The 20,339-nt window shown below is 36.3% G+C and overlaps 1 protein-coding gene across 2 annotated transcripts in view; it reads right to left on the bottom strand.

Moving 5' to 3' along the window:
• The window catches only part of LOC139961940 (phosphatidylinositol-3,5-bisphosphate 3-phosphatase MTMR14-like), a 31,387-nt gene that overhangs the window by 8,862 nt on the left and 2,186 nt on the right, over positions 1-20,339 (bottom strand). Inside the window, exons 2-18 of one of the 2 annotated variants that reach the window (XM_071961642.1) lie at positions 19,540-19,596; positions 16,205-16,302; positions 14,381-14,489; positions 13,330-13,405; positions 12,465-12,519; positions 11,782-11,904; positions 10,564-10,708; positions 9,923-10,061; positions 8,107-8,192; positions 6,613-6,689; positions 5,771-5,807; positions 4,185-4,246; positions 3,967-4,013; positions 3,108-3,240; positions 2,204-2,342; positions 1,392-1,417; positions 363-476 (exon numbers count right to left, since the gene is read on the bottom strand). In XM_071961642.1, the coding sequence (XP_071817743.1) occupies positions 363-476; positions 1,392-1,417; positions 2,204-2,342; positions 3,108-3,240; positions 3,967-4,013; positions 4,185-4,246; positions 5,771-5,807; positions 6,613-6,689; positions 8,107-8,192; positions 9,923-10,061; positions 10,564-10,708; positions 11,782-11,904; positions 12,465-12,519; positions 13,330-13,405; positions 14,381-14,489; positions 16,205-16,302; positions 19,540-19,596 (1,523 nt within the window). The remainder of the gene's footprint in view (positions 1-362; positions 477-1,391; positions 1,418-2,203; positions 2,343-3,107; positions 3,241-3,966; positions 4,014-4,184; positions 4,247-5,770; positions 5,808-6,612; positions 6,690-8,106; positions 8,193-9,922; positions 10,062-10,563; positions 10,709-11,781; positions 11,905-12,464; positions 12,520-13,329; positions 13,406-14,380; positions 14,490-16,204; positions 16,303-19,539; positions 19,597-20,339) is intronic. The other variant, XM_071961643.1, reaches the window with a different exon arrangement.

The raw sequence follows: 20,339 nt of genomic DNA, 5'->3' as shown, positions 1-20,339 counted from the left end.
TTTGACATTAAAACTTTCCTTTTTGGAGAGGCGACTTTGTCACCTCTGCATGTATGGATGAAAAGAGAATATATATATATATATATATAGATATATATATATATATACATACTTTTATAAAGCGCAAACTCCATATGATCAATGCGCTATATATATAATGCCCTATATATATATATATATATATATATATATAAATATATATATATATTTTTATATATATATATATATATATATATATATATATATATATTTATATATATACATATACATATATATATATATATATGTATATGTATAAATATAAATATATTTTTTTGCCGACATTAATATATATCTATTTTGCTGACGGAGGAAGCACTTACCACGCGTCAGTGCTGGCGCTAGATAGACTGGACTTCTCCGAGCGCTGCGAGATTGGAGAGCTTTGCGGTGTGGTAGCGTCGTGAATGGTTCCCAGACCACTTACCATTTGCCAGCTGTGGCCGTTTATAAATAAAATCAGAAAATAGAGGTGCAAATGTAGCGGGCAGGTAGGTGGAAGAAAAACACGAAACAGTGCAAAGTGGAACCCAAAAAATATGAAGACTTGGAACAATGGCTGCACCTATTTATTGGTCATCAGTACCACCCTCGTCTTCACCTAACCTCCCTTCCACTCCGTTCCCATCTCTCTACCCCCCCACTCCCCTCACCTCCCTTACCCTCTCCCCCCTTTTTTCCCTCATTTTTGGTGCATTAATAATTGAATGAGCTTGATATGATTTGTGACATGTGCAAATTACTAAGCTATCTTATGCAAATAAAGCTGAGCTTTCTTGCATTCGTAAGCTTAGATAACTAAAGAATTTATACCGTGCCGCATACTTTTGATGTTGGCACTTAGCAAATGGATCCTTTTTCCCCTAAGCCTCCATTTCTGCCCCTACTCTCTATCTCCCTCCCACTCCTCTCCCACTCTTCCCCACCCATTTTTCCCCAACCCATCACGCACCCTTTTGGTGCCTTTCTGGTGAATCAGCTTGGTATGGCTTGTGATAAATGCAAATGACTCGGCTTTCTTATGCAATGAGGTGAGCTTTCTTGTATAATGAATATAATGAATGAATGTTTTTTAAACAAATTCGATGACTCAAAAAGAAAAATGATATTTGGTACTGAATTTTTTGTACCATGCTGCGTATTTTCCATGTCGGTACTTACCAAATGATGTTTGAAATAGATCAAACTTGCGGCATACACACTACAGAGTACCATACTGCACAATCCAGAATTCCAGTTTTCCCTCCATGCCACACTGACCCATCCCTCCCCCTCCCTCCCCCTCCCTCCCTCCCACTCCCTCCCCCCTCCCCTGCCGTTACCTTCCTATACTGAAGAGAATGAAATCCTACCTTCCACATGCTGATGGAGGAGTAGCCTGGAAATGGAACAAAACAAAAAAAATTAATATTTACACAGTTGGCATTCCATAAAAAGCTTTAATGAACAATCTTTTTCTTTCTTTTCTGATATTTCTTTCCTTTCATTTCCTTTAATATTTACATAATTTAACAGCTTCCTTTGTGAAAATACTTTTGTAACATAGCTCTTATTGCCTCCTCAAAAGTATGAAAAGAGTATAACAAAGAGATTGGGAGTGAAAAGCTGCAGACATTTATTAAGAATCCTTGTATTTCATGAGAGAAATTATCTTTCACAAAGAGAATATTTTGGGCCCGAGACTGTCATGCCACCCATCATATTTATCTACAGAAGTCATTGAAAAAATAATTAATCTGAACATGAAACGCAAATTTAGTCAAAGTGATAATAACATGACGTATGGACTATAATCCAGCAAATCTCTTAGACAGTTTGAACAAAGGCTCGTCAGACACGTAGCAAGGAATTTGCTTCGGGAGGGGCGAACCTGTAGGCAAATTATCAGAGCCGTAGTTTCGCCTTTGGAAACTATCTAAGAGTAGCGCCACCATGGGTTGGCGCGAAGCGTACAAAAAAAATTGGGCCGAAAATGCCTCCCAGATCGCTGGAAATGGCACTTCCCAGGCCTTGCAAGTTGCATCTAAGCATTTTCTATTTTGAAATTACTAGCGATATCATAAAAACGTACAGAAAAAAATGCTCAAGGGAGGGGGGGGGAGGAGAGTCCCTACTGTTTTGATATCAGGATGACATAAATTTGATCAAAAATTAATGGTTTTACCTCATTTTTCGCTAGTTCGAGTATTTCTTTCAGAGGCACCTCGATGGGACTGGATACTGGATTAGAAGTACCCGAAGGCCCTTCAGAGCTACTGTACAATGCGTTGGACTTGCCCGGGTAAAATTCTGTTTCGATTACACTGCGAAAGAGGTGAAGTTCGTTCTGTCATTTTTTTAATATTTAAAGAGCGAAAAAATAACATTTCATTTTGCTACAGAGGCCTGAGTACTTTTGTGATGGTATGTTATAAAGTACCATAACTATTCTAAGGTCAGTATCGAAAACAGCTGATAGTATCAACAAATATATCCTGTCAAACAGTCTTAGAGAATATTACCTGTTACAGGTAATGACCACAATGTTGTTGTCAGATGGCATTGCAAATAAATTGATATGATATTTTGGGTTGTGTGGTTGTAACTTTAAACAGGGCACATTATCACAGACAAGGGTGTAAAACCATTTTACCCAATCCATTCAAAATTTACAGTTCTTTTTTGACTGAGAATTTCTGCCTTTGTTAATCCTAATTTTTTTGGGTTTACGGACATAAATCCCGACCCAACTCTACTTACACTGTACAGAACATCTGGATGAACTTTCTACATATAAACATGCATACACAGACAGATCTACCAACACACGCCCACACATCATAAAAAGCAGGGTATGTATAAACAGGCATGCATTCACACACATTCACATACAAACACCCGTACACACATACATAAATACCTATACATCATAAAAACAGGGTAAATATAAACATGCATGCATATACACATTCACAAACACACAAAGGTACACACGCATATCCACACACATACACACCAACGCAGACACGCATACGTACAATCATACACATACATACACCCATACACGCATTTGTAGCTTAAGATCTTACCTATTGCACTTCAACTGGTTTTCACTAAATTGGCTGGTTCCTTCAAACCCATCTAGATTCTTATGTGATGTGTTTTTTGATGACGAATGGCTACTGGGTATACTACCATCTAGCACACTGCCAGAATTTTTATCTACATGTGCGAGAAAAAATGAAGATAAGAAATAAAGCGCATATAATCAACTGGCCTGGAAATGACCTTTAAGTCTTGTCCAAAGTACCTCGACAAAAGAGATTGATGTTGACCAGATGTTAATTGTGATATACATGTATCCCCACCAATCTACAAAGGAGTTGGGAGGGGTTGGGAGGGGAGGGAGAGGGTGGGAGGGACTTCAGGGAAAGAGTTCTCAAGCGGGGACATCCCTTCCAAATTTCCATAAAAATAAACATCTTCCTAAAAACACTCCTGTGTCACCAAGATCTGAGAGATTTATTTTGTCAACTCCCCATTCCGTTTAAAAATCATTCTATTCTATGAGCAAACAAGGTGAAAGGTGACTATACGTAGTATGAGGAAGTCCTGAAAATTCCGGAAAGAAAAGAAATTGGCATATTTGCCTATAAGCCTGTATTTCTCTAATACACAGGATTGCCTCAGAACATACAATAGTATGTGATGCTGGAGTCGTTACGTTACAGACGAACATCAAAGTGAGAAACTGTGAGATCGAAGCATATCACAACTTTTACTACCTCAGGCATCATTTTTACTTTACAAGAACAAACAACGAAACTAACATTCATTACATTTCCTGGAAAATGTTTTTCATGAGAAAAAAAAAAAAATCAAAATACTAACATGTGTGAAGAAGTTTATGTTTTTTTTTATGTCAAAAATTATGGGGTCAAATCTTACCTAATAGCACCATAGATTCACACGAACTGTTTATGGTCCTGTTTGGTCTGTAATGCAAAAGAAAAATATAATTCCAATGAAGCTTCAAGTATGCCTGATCCCCAAAAAAGGAATATTTAACCTACCCCTCCCTACATGGTACAACATATTTTGGTAAAAAATTTCTTCAAAACTCAAAAAAAAAAAATACCCCCAAAGTATTGGATGAAGAAACTCACCTCACTACGGAGAATTCTGAAGACGTGATATGTCTTAAAAAGTTGAAACAAAAAAAGAAAATCTGTAGAAGAGGGGAAATAAAAGCAGATGTGATTGTAAGAAAATATTCTGTCTTCTTTACAAAGGTTAGGTTGTATTGTTTAATGTTTCATTGTCATCTGTAAAATTCACATCTCTCTCTCTCTCTCCCATCTCATCTCAGCAGTGATAAACTACTTATACTAAGTATGGTAGAGCAAGATGCAATTAAAAAGAAAGGAATATTCCAGGCGATAATTTATTTTATCGGGCTGATGAGAGAGGAACATATCCATATCATCCTGGCTCAAGTTGCCATCAATTCCTATTCATTATTTTCAAAATAAAACAAAAACTGTTAGCAAACTGCTCATCTTCTAAAGAGCCTGTGTAAGATAATTTTCATTCAGCCTCTGAAGAATATCCTGCTAGGATCGAAACGTCAGGCCCACTTACTTATCCTCATTATTTTCAAGACGACAACATTTGAAGATGACATGTTTTGTACCCAAAAGTGAACTTGAGGAAAACAGGGTGTGATGTCATAGGTGCACACTGACAAATTTCTTTTTCTTTAAAATCGAATTTTATTTCTTCAAAGTTGAGGTACATTGACATTTTAACACGGTACAGTCATTGGTGGGTATTGATAACTTCACACACCCTTTCAAGCAAAGATGGAACTCTGCCCAATGCAATGTCAAATCAATTCCCCCCCCACCCCCCCCCCCCAAAAAAAACGGCAAAAACTAAGCACTTTGCTCTCAGTGTGCAACTATGACATCACACCTACTTGCTTCAAGTTCGCTTTTGGTAACCAACTGTGACAATTTCTAATATCAAAGCATCAATATCTTGAGAAAACACAAATTTCACCACGATGCCTTAGTATAGGCTGTTCTTTCAATTCGACATAACTAAGTTTTCCTCTTAACTATCCTTTTAGCATGCTTTAGGAAATCATTAAACAGGGTTGCAATCCGATCACTGTGGGAGGCTTCCTGGAAGTTGAACGTGTCAAACAGGACCACATCCCATTTTCCGACGATAGCAATATTGGCAAAATAATTTGAAAAAATTGAAATAAATTCCCTTTGAGACAGTACAGTATGAGTTTAACAAATATCTAAACTTGACTGAGCGAGGAAGAAAAACAAAAGGATGCTCTACATACTTCTATATATCACATTGAAATAAAAGAATGTTGTTTTTTACAAAATATCTAATGAATAATGCAGGAAAGTTGCTGTGTTATTGCAAATCAAACCCTCAAGTCTTAATAAGCCAACCTCCCCCCCCCCCCCCCTTCGATTAAATAGGTTTAGGCTTAGAGAGGGAATTGCTGTAATGCCAAACTCAGCTTTTGTATTAATTATTCCTTTGCTTGTTTCTAAGGCTCTGTAGAAGATTTTACAAATTACTTGTTTCACTGAACACTGTCAGATACTAAATATTTAATATAAAATATGTTGGACATTTATGTACTAAAAATATCTTATCAAAAATGTACAGTTATTGAATATTCCCAGAGATTTACATAATCATAAATTAAAATTTTACAACTCACATCTTCTCCCTTGTCTAATCGGTCACTTAGATTGTGCCTGAAACGAAACAAAGAAGGCTTACAAGACATGTGGAGCAGGTAAATATTGGATTATAAATATTGGATTGTAAATATTGGAATATAAATATTGGATTATAAATATATAAATATTCTTAAATACTTTGAATAGAGCAAACTGCCTTGTCGATACCAGCCCCTGGTTATTCATTCCATATTAAAGCTGCTGTCCTCTCCACTATTTTGTTTGTTTTGGTAAACACTCCTTTATTTCTGACAGCTAGCTTACAATCACCCTAGCATGTTGAAGTATTGCTCTTCCTAAAAAATTCAGAATATTACTTTTTTATTATTCAATCAAATCACAACAACTCTCTGTTTTCGCCACAAAACGCCTGGATTTTATTTTAGGTATTAATTTGCTCATACAAAATTTGGGGAAAATTAAAACAAACGTAGAAGTACAAAAATCTGTTTTGTTTAGACAATGAGGTTTTGTTGAGCAATCCTGTACTAACAAGGCATTCCAGCCTGAAATCACTGTATATTTAAGTTTCAGATCTACCATCCCTCACCCAAAGAAAGGAAGTCTGTCTTATGAATATGGTATTCCCCAGAATTGTCAAATAAAACCCAACCCTGCCAGTTTAAAAACTGGCAGAAACCTAGAAGGCCGCAAACCTCATTCTATTCTCCTAGCCTTTGGTGTCATTAACAGAGCTGATATTTTTGTTATCGGTTATTTGATGTTCTGATGCCTTATGCTGCAAACTACCAAACTGATCTTGGTACCCTAAATCATGTACCACCGTGGCAACCTCCAGACAAGCTGTTATTTTACTCACCCAAAGAGAAGCCAGTCGTAGGATATCGTCAGGTATAATATTTCTATTGCAGTCAACGAGGCGTTCACCCTACCGTCCTGATGGAGGGAGAAGGAACGTTGTTTATCATCATCGGCAAACATCAGCATTGATGTGATCAAGATATCGTGGGACATATCATATTAATGACGTGACGGTATTAAATATGTAGTGAAGTATTAAATTTAGCCAAAGAGACTAAATTCTAGTCATAATAATCTTTTTTGCCAAAATATTTTAACCTTTTAGTTCATGCTGAAGGATGAAAGGCCAATTTAGACACGTAAAATGTTGACCAAAATAAAGTCCTTGACGGCATTACATAATAAAACCCACAGAACTTTTGAAACTTCATGAGCACTTCATGAAGGAAACAAGGTTTATGTGCAAGAATCATAATTAATTAAGAAGCTTCCTCAACATTTAAACAGCATCAAACAGTAACATTTTGCTGTTTTCCAACGACACAAGTTTTGTCATCAGCAGATTTCAGAATGCTGTCGAGTGAGGTTTGACTTTTATAGATAAAGTGAAAAAATTGTGCGACAAGTTTCGTTATTTGATTACATACTCTGCATTGTCAGTTAAAGGAAATATCCACAATACATACTAACCATAGACATCCTACCAGTATAATTAAAACAAAAGTTAATTAATGTTTCAAACTAAAAAGTGAAAACTATTTCACCATTCTATTTTGTGGTGAAAATGCCACAGCAAATTGACAAAAGTGATTTTATTATAGTTGTCTGTTTTGAAGGGTTAGACCAACAACATTTTGATATATGCCTTCTTTCATGTATGACTCTATAGCTGTTATGACTATTCAAGTGAAACCGAAAATAAAATCAGGACCAAGTTTTTTTTTTAATACCCTGGACATTCTGTAAGTACATAAAGGTATATGGTGCACATAACTATACATGGTTCCATTTTCGTTATGGAATTTTAATCTTACTTCAGTCTGCTTTCATACTCCCCCACCATGTGATTCTGAACTGTTACATGACTCACTTAAAGGTATGCATGTAGGACACCTGGAAGTTGCTGGGGAGGAGGGAGAGGGAGTCGTTTGGGAAACACAAAACACAAATTTAGCCAATCGTGTCCACTTTGGAAAATAATGAACTATTCTTTTTTCTTTACTTTGTTATTTTTATTTTCATTTCTTGGTAAAATCCTCTTACTTTACTTTCTCTCAGATAAACATGGTTCCTCAGGTAATTTTTACTTTTTTACTAAGAATTAACATTTGGGCAATTATGTCCACTTTGAATAATGCAAGAAGGATCTGCCCACCTCTCCCCCCCCCCCCCCCCCTCCAACAACAATAGCCATTAAGCCTATTCTACCAGTGGCACTGGCAGTGTAAAACTATGCATACATATAAGTCTTTTTTTCCTTAACATTTATTTCAAATTGAATACCATGGAAGTACGGGTTATATAAAGTAAGGTTTTTATTTATTAGACTCACCGCCCACAAAGATAACCTGAGAAGTGAAATAAAGAGAGGGGTACGGTCCCATCCTGATATACAATGTACCAAGAGACCAGCATCATCTAGAAGACAGAAAGATATAAATATTAAATATAAAAAAAAAATGCTTGGTTTAAGGAAGAAAAGATTAGAGGACATACACCAATATCTACCAATATCTGGACAGGAAATCTGGTAAAATGTTAATATTTTATTCAGAACGACGTTTGTTTGTCAGGTTAGGATGCTCGGTGTATAAGTCTGTCCATCTACTTTTGTGAGAGGCTTAAAAGGCGAAGCTGGTGGTTTTTTCCACATCCTCTTATCCGTTCAGATTTATGTTACATTGAATATTTACACTTGTACCTTTCCATCAATGTATGGCACATTTGTTTTATTTTCTTTTGGGACTCGGTAAAACTTGATCAAACCTAGCACATTTGGACAAGCAATTGGCTCTTTTCGAAAACATTCGTCAGCGCTCACGTGACTGCAGTTCAACCTGTGACGTACATGTGAGGAGTCGGTTGAGGAAAGATTTCGATCAAGTTATTCACCTTAGCACTAACACTACGCCGATACGACACTCTGTCATACTGTTAATATTAAAATGCCAACGAATTGTGAAGTAGGAGGTTGCAAAAACACTTCTGAAAACCGAAACTGAAGTTTCTTTCCGTTTCCCAGTCATCAAACCGACGATAAACATCGCAGGCTTTGGATTAATTTCGTAAGTAGCACCTGCAAAGACTTTCTCGCTCCCGGGGTTCACCACCATCTGCAGGCAAATATATGTTCAGCCCACTTCAACACAAACACATATTATAGGCAGTATAGTCTACGCAGAGGCCCTCTAAGGTAAAGTCTCCCTAACTTTGATATATGCCTAAGCTCATTAGTCACATATGCCCCATTATTCTAATGTGCATACTCAATTGCTTATCTTCAGCCGTGATTTTCCCCATAGGTGCAAGAAAAAAATATCATTTGCAAAAGAGTACACTGTACAATAGGCCCTGTGTGACTTAGTTCTCTTGAGCAGAACCAACGACATGACACTACGCACGGAGCTTACTTAGTGATGCACAACGGACAATATGTATTGTAGGCATGAATATGTTGTACTGAGACGGCAAAAGCTTTCAAATTTTTGAACTTTTGAAACTGGGATATGGAATTTGGAATCAGGCGTTTTTTTTTACTGTGGTGTTCCCTTCGCTTGTGTATCTGCTTTTGTGGAGTTGTGACTTTCTGAAAGCCTTACGTTATGGCAGCAAGACTGAGACATACCCAAAGCTTTATATTTCGTGGATTCGATTAATGGTGCATCTACTAAATGAGATCCACAGTATTGTTTGTGTACTAAACTACTTTAGTATGAGCACAAAAAAAAGGATTTTTTTTGCCACCAGCTATGCATAGTATTATTATACTGATCTTACAAGGTTGGCCACAAGTGGGCAGTGTATCCGTAGTTCACAAGTGAAATTCGACACACGACAGAATAAAGACGATTCAATTCCCATGTAATGAGTCCGACCAATGTAAACTTTCATGTTATTATAACTATTGCCTTAATAACTGAGTGGGTACAAATAAATACATTCCCATTGTACGACTGAAACAATGTTTATTTTCAAACGGACAAACGCAGTCTGCTTCCTAGAAGAAGTATCGTTTAGTTTGCTAATGACCCGTCGAATCATTGAAATATTTATTATGATGATTTATTATTATAATAATAATTTATTATCATCGTTAACACGCATCTGATTGCAAGGACTAACTAGTGCTGTAATAAGGATGTGCTTACTTTTCGTTATGATGGACAGTTGCAGTTTCAGGTAGTTCTGCGTGATTTTAATCAGATCCCAGGCTCTGTACATGTGCCAGTCTATGGTCGTACCGGCGACCACACTGTCGGGAATACTGAGACTTGCATCGACGAATTGCTAAAAATGAATCAAAGAGATGATTTGTTTCCTTAGGGTGACCTTAAAACCATTAACTGAAACTCTGATGATGGGATTATTACTATCATGATTTTATGAAATATATCTATAAGTTAGTCACATTTTTTCACTTATAAATATAACTCAAAGGATTATTAAAAATATGTGCACTTCATATATCCTTAACATAGTTAGGAGGAGTGTAATTCGTTTTAGGTGGTAGCAGAGAGGGGATGGGATGTTGGCTTGAGGGTGAGAGGGGGTGGGGTGGGTATATTGTTACTGACCGAGAGAACACAGGGCTGTCAACAGGGGAGAGACCTGATTGAGGATCCAGCAGGACACTGCTGTATTGTTACATTTGTAGACATTTTCTGGTAGTGATATTAAAGTACAAACATTCATGTGAAAAAGAGGAAAATTCTGTGATATTGCCTATTATTCAATATTATTTAATTTTTTCCAATAAGAACAGCCTGATATCCTTTAATCGTTTCAATACCTGTGACCAATCAAACTTGATACCCTCTGCATTGAATCCGTTGTCCCTGTAGTCTTTGAAAAACTCACAACCGGGGTAGGGGGTCGAGATGAGGCAAAAGTCATCGTACCGCCTCTCCTTGTCGATCTTCTCGGAGGATGATACACTGGTCGGAAAATAAATAGTAAAACAGTGTTTGACAGCTACTATTGCATAATCGTCACATAATTCCATTATGAATGCCTTCTATTCAATGCACGGACAGAACGTTACTTATCGCGGACAAAACTCAGTATCTCAGATTAGGCCAAAGGCATTTTCTAGCACGCGCACTTTTTGAGTCATAGTTTTTGGAAAACTAATAGTAATGGATGGTATAAATAAAAGCAAAAAATTGTATCAATTTTTATCTATTAAAAACAAAGAAAGCTCTGTGTCTGTTTATTGCTACCTTTAATTTTCATAATTTATACCTTTAATTTTATTCTGATCTTTCTTTTGTTAAAAAGGACTCTCAACTTTAAATAACAGACATCACCATAATTAAAGTGATGTAGGGTACCCTGCCAGTGCTGGGATTAATTATGCCATGGTATCAGGTTTTGCAAGGTTACCAATCAAATGTAAATATATTATGCAACACTGCCCACTTTACTGTGAAGCCATTCCAAAACAAACCTCAATGGCAAAGATCTTACCACAGAATCGTTACCAACGTTTCCACACTTTTTTTTGTCATTTCGTTTTGTTATTACATCAAGAAGGCAGAGGAGGAATTGAACATACAGTGGGATTGGTTATGTCACTCAAAATTTTGGTTCCAAATTTGGTTTACCTAGCATTCCACTGCTGCTTTTGGCACATAAATTGTAGACTGGTCTGGGATCTTGTGGTAGAGTTTTGGTCTCTAGAATCCAGGAGAGGTTTTGGGCTAAGATTGGGGTAGGGCTTGGAGAGAGTAATAAAACCATTGGTTTGTCATGTCATTGTTAATGATTTGGACTGTGTGACTGGGACTAATTTTGGATTGAGTTCAGAGTATTTGCTTCCTAACTTTGACAATTCAATGGCTTAACTTTGCTTGGTGTGGCATTGTGTGCTGTTTTTTTGTTATCCAAATTATCCAAAGTTGAAGAGAGAGGTCTGAATTATTTTTCAGGTCTGTCATCCAAAATTCTGGAAAGTTTCATAAACACTTTCATACGAGGAAAAAAAAATGAACTCATCATTTCCACTTACTACACACCAAACTTGACTTTCTTGTTTTCCAACATGAGGTCACAGATATGAGTCACTGAAAGCATCTGGAGAAGGTTGATGTCTGCTGCCCTCACTCTGTCCATCAACGGCCAATCGTTGTTACTAGAAAATAGAACAGTCAAAATGTTTGCTCCATTAACTTTGGTGACTATAATAACTATGTAATTAGCACAACCATAATTTATTTCAAAACATTTGTAAATCTTTCATACATTTTTAATTAATCTACTTTTTCAAGATAGTGACATAACACTGAAAAGATACTTACATTAATTAAAGCTGTTCTAGGAAAGTGTCGGGGGGGGGGGGGGGGGGAAGGGACGGAGGGAAGAGGCAGCAGATTGAGATGGGAAGGAGACAGGTTAGATATGAGAGCAATGAAGATATTTTTCATTCTGACATTCTTTTTTGTTACTCACATAACCAAAACCACTGCAATTTTAAAATTCAGATATATATTTATTTTAAGATTTTTCGTGAAGTCTCTTGTAGGTGCAGCCACTCTTTTGACGTGGGAAATTCCCTGGCTTCTACACATGGAATCAGGGCTTATTATCGAATACCCTAGGTTTGGTTTCTTACATACAAATCTTGTTCCTGTTTGAACAAGATATGCAACATGAAAATAGTTGATAAATGTTTTCTTTAATGATAACGGGTACCTCGCACTTCCAACGATGCCTGTGTCATTCGGTTCTACTGCTTGACTCAAACCACCTGTGGAAAGCCAATAAAAAAAAACAAAGTGTTTATGAATTAATAATAACGAGATGGTGCTTCACAGATATCACGACAGATCCAAAGATGGGCTTAAGCCAGCAATTTTCCTTTTATTATCCTGAATATTACTTCACATGCCATATCACTCTTTGCGCATAACTGTCACAGATCCATTTATTCTATTTTCATTTGGACCAGAATTTATTTTCCTTGTGATTGAGACAAATCTTGTATATGACACACATTTCACAACTAATCACCATTACTGACTTTTTTCCTTCTCGATGACCTTTGAGTGAAACCTTCAGAGCTAGGAGGTCAGGATCAGAGTCATAGTTTTTCTCGATTGTAATCATATTTTGAACAATTAACTCTTTTCGATGACTTTTTAAAAGAATTGTTGATCGATATTACGTCAACGCAAATTACAAATGAAAACGATAGCAGCTGGAAAAATGTAAATGTAAATATTTGTGTTTTATGCTCACAACACATACCCCCTCCCCTATTCTCCTTATTCCAAATAGCCACCAATCCAGAGAATAAGAAAACATGGTATTTTACACCAACCATAGTCTTCATAAAGTAAAAAGGTAACCTCATGACTTTGCAAACTTAATTATTAATATGGACAATATCAAGATATTTATATATATTGTTGAGAGTATAAACAACTGGCAGACAGAGCTCTACTATTCAAACAATGTACTTGACATTTCTATTTGTTCCATGCGATGAATTTACCATTAATAATATAAATATTTTGCGAAGCCAATGACGTTCGGGTATAAATGTTTCATGGCTCACCGGAGAAGATATAGTGGAGTCCCGAACGGCCATAAATTTCAGCTCCTCCAGCTAACGTCGCTGATCTGCAAATATGCTATATTTGGGGGGAAATGGAAAATTGATAAACTAAAAAACCAAGAGCGCTGACCAAAAAGGTTAAAGATTTAAAGGATTGCCCAGAAGATGAAAGATTTAAAGGATTGCCCAGAGGGAGAAACTTTATTTTAACTGATGAAAAGAGGATTATTTTCTAAGCATACTGGTTAAATTTGTTATTCCTTTAAAGAATTTCCCAAGATATTGGTAATTGAAGATGTCACAGTTTATATCATGTTAAGTATACTTGAAGCAAACAGGTGTGATGTCATAGTTGCACAGTGACAGCAACATGTGTTTACTTTATTGTTTTGACAATGGATTTGATAAGGTTCAAACATGAGCTAAGTAGATGTGAAGTAAATAACACACCACTGACTATTTAATTGGAGATGTACTCCACTTAGAAGTAGCAAAATTGGATGTTAATTCTGTAGTCAAACGTAAAACCAAATTTGTCAGTGTGCTTCTTTGACATCACCATGACATCATACTTTTTGATTCAAGCTCATATGGAATGCATTCCAATCATAAAAGAAGTAGCAAAATAACAGTTAATTCTGTAGTCAAACGTAAAACCAAATTTGTCAGTGTGCATCTATTACATCACCATGACATCATACAGTTTGATTCAAGCTTACTTTTGGTACGAAATGTGTCAACGTCAAAATTCAAATCTTTGTTATCTCAAAAGCAGAATTTAGGAACTGGAAGCAAATTTTACTGAAACTCTTAGAGCACCGTATGTTTCTCTTCCAAAGGTGGACTTTCCATCTAAACTACACTCTTTAAAAGTTAACAGAGGAAACGGAAAAGCCACTGACAAACACATGTACAGTCTTTTCTAGTTGGGAAGAGCTGTGTCATTAACAAGAAGTGTCTAATTGCGACTGAAATTGCTATGGGAGATGTTCATTTCCTTTCACGGTTCTAGGAACTTTGAAATGACTAACTATAGAGGTGAATTCCTTACCTTGCCATCAAACAGGATTACAGGAACAACAAATCTGCCCCTACATCTGGCTAGCCTGGTTTTGTACATGAAATCCCTGAGCTTGGCAATATCGTACAACGGTTCCACACTACGGAAGAAACAAAGACAGCAACAAAGATGATAATATTAAAAGATGATCCGATGTGAGAAAGAATACAGTAGGTCTGTACATGAGTAGCTATTTAATGTTACCATTCCATGTAATAATGTATTTACATGAAATTAGCTTGACTAACTTAGTCGAATTTCATTTCGCGCAATGAGGTAGAAAGTCAAGTCTCTTTTTGGAAATGTTCTGTGTATTGCAGGTTTTACAAAATGATGTGATTAATAACAACCATTTTGTGCAAAAGTGAATGAGTCCAAAACTGTTCTGAATCTTGGAATCAAAAGTACTAATTATTTAGTCGTTAACTTTCAATCAGTGAAGAAAAAAATGTCTCAGGCTGTTTTATTGTACAGTAGCTTGAATAATTTCATCCATTCTTCGAATCAAAGAGAGATGTTTGAGCTTGATGTTTCGATCCTGCTACAGTAGGATCCAAACGTCATGCCCTCTAACTTTAGCAACATTTCTTTGAGTAATAGTGGGATCATTTGGTGAAATGTTTGACAAAATGGCAAATGCATTATAATTGTGACACTGCTACTGTAGTACAACAGTCTTTGTGCTTTTAGGTGTAAGCTCACAATAAGTACCGTACCTCATCTCTAACTTGTCTACAACCACAAATTTTTTGTGTTTAATGAGGTAACCTTGTGAAAATGAAACCACACTTGATACATGAGTTTAGTTTCTCAACGATACTTGTAAATCGTGGATTCAGTCGTTATGACAAATGTTGAGAATACCGAAACACATTTCGATATTCAACCATTGAAAGGCACTGTGAACGTAAACCACAATAAAAGTACCGTTGGCCTCCTGTCTATGTCTGCTTTGACTGTAAATAACTGCGCTGAAAAGATCTTTAAAAGAAGAGTTTATGTTTAGTAAGCGGTATTATCACAAGCGGTATTATTAACCGTGAGTATGAACACAGCAACCCATATCCGGAGCGTACAAAAAGGTTTTTTTTATGAATTGTGTATATCTAACAGTGTGGAAAGGGACTTCATACCGTGGTATATTGAACTTTCGACATTTTTTCTTGTAAAAGTTGTCTTACAAACCATCTCCATCATAATAGGTTCGATACAATCTCCTCTACAGAGATCACTGTGAATCTGGCAATAGGTTTAAGATTTAAGGCTTTCAGACGTACACTAGGTTTAGAGTGCATATGTTGAATGGAGACAGGTAAGTGAGGAATGAAATAAATACAACAATATACATAAGCAATAGCCTTACTTGGATCCAAAAGGGCAATAAAGGCCTCCCCCCCCCGAAAAAAAATAAAACAGTTTTTTTCAAAGTTTTTTTCAATTTTGTTTTTTCAATTTTGGTCCTTGGATCAACTTTTAACTATTGTTTAGTGGTTGAGAGTGAGGGGAAGGGGGAGGGGATGGGCAGGAAGTGTAGGGGATATATGCCAGTACCCCAGAGCAGTTCTTTAAGAAGTAGCTGTGTTGTGATGCAAGTTAGTTCCAGCTGTGTTCATTTATATAACTTTTTTCAAAATGTTCTTGGAGACTATTTGGAAAGTATGAATTCATACTGAAATTTTGTACAATATTTCAATCATAAGCCATTACTCACTGTTGTGAGGCAATATTTAATAAAAGCAATAAAGAATATATTATACAGTTCGTCACCGATGTCTTGAATCATGAATTGAAAATGCTCTCGAGGCAGTGACTTACGCTGCCCCTGGGTGGTCCTCTGAGCTGACTTCATATTCTTGAATTATGAGCTTTGTTGGATAATGACTGCATAATTCACCATTCCCATTATGAATAACCTGTGGTTGATAGATAAAATAGAACAGGATTTATGAAAATGTGATGATACACCCTCTGACTTATGCACTGATCTGACTACTACAGGAATAACAGTCATACTTACACAGAAATGAAAATCAGATGGGACATCATAGACCCTATTGACTAGGTTGTCAACTCAGGACTCACTGTAAAAACTGTATACTTCCCACCCTAATGCAATAAATCTAAAACAATTGCTGATAATTTCAAGGCAATTAAGAAGTCACCCAATGCCCCCTCCCCCCACCCCCACCTCCCACTCTCTCTCTGCCCCAAAAAGTCACAAATCTCGCCAAGAAAGCCTGGTACAGTTAATACGAACTTCATTTCACATCGATTTTAAAGAATGCTACATTGCCAACATAACCTTGATTTTCTCAACATACTGTACCATAGACCATATGTATATACTGCACATCATGTTAGTGATTGACTGGCAACCAATAAACATATTCACCCGAAATCAACTCTGAGAACATCCCAAAGGCCCTATAATAATATCAAAATACCCACTAAAATTCACATGAATGATTGCTCTGGAGAGCAGGAGAGTTATAAACATGACACATACAAACATAGGAAAATAGACATGTAGAGATTATATATACACTAAAAGTTACCTACAGCATCAATTTTACACCTATTTTAACAGGAGGCAATTATACTGTGTACATGTGTTGTAGGTATTAGTACTTGTTGCAAGTCTGCAGTATGAAGTTAAAGCTTTAACATAAGCCTTTTAGATTACAGTAGATTACTGTTGACATCTGTTGTACAGTTTCATATAAACAGCCTCGTTAATCGAGTATTCAAGGTCCCGATCATGTCTTTTATTCAAACAGGGTGACGGTCAATGAGCTGCTGTATTGTATAGTAATTATAAGAAAGAGAAACCGGATAAAATTAAGAGGAAAATTCTGATCCAGTTGGATTTTATGAGCTACAGTAAGTGTCTGATTGATTGTCTCTAGTCTAGACTTCTCAAGTAGTGGGCACAATTAATTAAAATTTCTAATCTTCTAACGAGCACTGTTCATCGTGTGAAGCCAGCAAAAATTGATCCTTTTGGTTTTCTGAAATCTTTTCCCGAAATAAAATCTTTCCCATAAACTTGTTTATGATGTATTACCATTGCACATTCACATGGTACTCAACCATACGGAGGTGGGGGATCGATCCTGGGGGGTTGGGGTTTCAAAAAACTTCAAAGGGGGGTGGAACATGTGACTTTGATTTCAGCACACACAAATCACTTAAAAACATAACATTATGGACCCTCAACTCTCTGTTCATTCTGTGCCTCAAATTCCAGTATTTGAATTTTCTTTTTCCTTTTTCCCCACAGAACATCACTTATTTACGTACAATTTGTTTTGTTAAAAGTTTCAACAAATAGACAATTTTGAATCATCTCTTTTTTTTTTTTAATTACAAAAATGAAAACAAAGGACAAAGGAGCACAATTTCTAATTAATGAAAAGAGACCCTATTTTCCAAACCCAGGCCTCCTTGCCCCCCCCCCCCCCCCGTATGGCCAACACTACTTTGCCGGCCCTATGGATCATAGTTCTGTATATATAGATGACATTCAATTGTGACAACTACAGTACAACCAGATGTCCAAAGAACCAATATTGAACTTGAAAAAACTTTCAAAACTTCTATTCTTTTCACCTTGAATTTCAAGGATGTGATCAGAGATTAAACATCTTTCTGACATCTGCAACTTCATTCATGATAAACAGTTAATTCGAAACTCTCGATTCGAAATGAGTCCTGTTTTGAAAGAGCTCTCTGTAGCTACTTCGAAGTTCTGGACAACAGAACCATCAATGAACAGGCAGGTCTAACAATTTAAAACCAGAATCGTTCAATATCTGAAAACTATATTAGTGCTCAATACACCTTACATCTCCCTGGAACCAACAGAACTGAAGTTATAGTAGCCCCCCCCCCCGCCACCCCCATCCCCCTTCCATATCTAAATTACTTGTACATAATATTATTACCTTCTACATACTGTCAGATTGAGTGCAAATCTTGTCATGATACCCAACACAAGAAGCATGCATACTGTACATGTACAGTATATATGAATATGCAAAAATAATATGCAGATTTACATCACAAGACATACATCTAGCTCTAGCTCTAGATAATAGCCAAAACAGCAAAACTGAAAGTGATTCTTCACTCTTGAAGCATTGATCACCTTACCTACAACTACTGTGGGTTCAGTATTTATCGTATAACACAGTGTGAGCACTACTAGGGCTTTCAAAGTGAAACCGGCTGCAATTTACCCTATTCAGCAATGATTTGCACTTAATAACACTAAAGATATACTACTTCATTGTACTCACTATTACAGTGACCCTCTCAAGTTCTATAAACTGTATTAGTCACAGTATTTATGATTAAGACAAGATATCTTTACAGGAATCTTTTAATCCAGTCATATTTTATTTTCAAGGTCATTTCATGCATAAATAATCATGATACAGCAAATTAGTTTGAAAAAAAAAAATGTGGAAAATTCACTCTTGAAAACACTAAAGTACCGATGATATCAAGCATGCTAGTGGATTTTGTAAGTTTGATTGGTACACTAATTACTTATGTACATATAGAGAGAGCAGGTGTGTGAGCAGTTTAATATAGTAACGTTTTAGTTCCTGACATAATATCTGTCTGACCTTTCCATTTCCTGCAGTTGATGTATAAACCTCTGTGGATTACTGTGTCTATTAATTTGTTATGCACACACATATATATTTATATATACAAATAAATTTAAATAGTAATCTACACTATAAAAAATTCATGTGGCAATAAAGTAAAAATATATTGTTTGCTTTAATTAATAAGGAAAGAATATTAGCCAACAAAATGTTTCACTCTTAAAATCTCTGGATATAACAGTTTTGGTATCCAAACAAAATTGTCAAACTGTTCTGGGGAACAAAGGTTCTGTTTATTGATACATTCCAATCAACTTCAAATCCTTGGATAGTTGAAATATTCACCTAATTGAACAAAGCTGTCAACAAACACAACCTTCCCTAGGACCATCTCCTGGCCCTACCCAACCCCTTCCCAACCCCCCCCCCACCCCCTCCTCACAACCTTGCCTCTAACATAGAATGACCCTTGCATCTTGTGTGATTGAAAGTTATATATTTTCTGACAAATCTCTAGCATATTTCAGGACTTACTGTAAACTGGTAATCCTTGGCAAACAGAGCCTGACATTTTCTTTCAATAGCTTCACACTGCGGAGAGAGAATGGAGTGAAACAAACAATTGAAATACTGACCAGTAAAGAGGAACTTCCTCAAGGAACTGCTTAGTACAGCTGTTTACAGAAAATACTTAATAACTGGAGTAACTTCATTCTTATTACTGGGACAAAACAAACAGACAAATTTATATTATAGATCTGGCAGTCCACTATTGATTCTTTATAGCATTCACAAAGTACACGCAGCGATAGAAAATTGCATCTTTACAATGACACTTCTAAACGTACAGTAGGTCTTACAAGAAATGCTATTTTGGTGTTCGATCCGGAATTCTGGACGCAAGTTTTTTTATGGGACACAGACCTTCTTTTCTCCAGTACCTCCAGTAACATTACTGCATGTACAGAAGTTAGGTGCATGTAATTGGTGCAGGTTTGAAAACAACTTAGGCCTGGTAATTTTAAAGGTTGTTCAAAGTTCTGTAACACCTTTTTAATAAGTTGTTGATGGACAACTAAACCAATTATTCCATTATCAACTTTGGTTTTGCGACATCTTAGGAGTGAATATAGTTTGTAGGACAAATTAGTAAATGTACTGAATACGCTGTGATATACAGCTCAGTCAGTGAGAGTAGTAAGAAGTTCTAACTGTAAATGAGTAAAAAAAGTGTGTTCTCCTCTCAGTTTACTACTCATCTCCCCTTTTTGAGTCTTTGCTTGGCAATGAAATTTAAGGAAAGATATAAATATATATTCTGCAAAATCAATATG

This window comes from Apostichopus japonicus, chromosome 20 (assembly GCF_037975245.1).
Source record: "Apostichopus japonicus isolate 1M-3 chromosome 20, ASM3797524v1, whole genome shotgun sequence".
Classification (NCBI taxonomy): domain Eukaryota; kingdom Metazoa; phylum Echinodermata; class Holothuroidea; order Aspidochirotida; family Stichopodidae; genus Apostichopus; species Apostichopus japonicus.
Note: the sequence above shows the minus strand (reverse complement) of the source record. Positions and strands in the feature narration are given on the sequence as shown.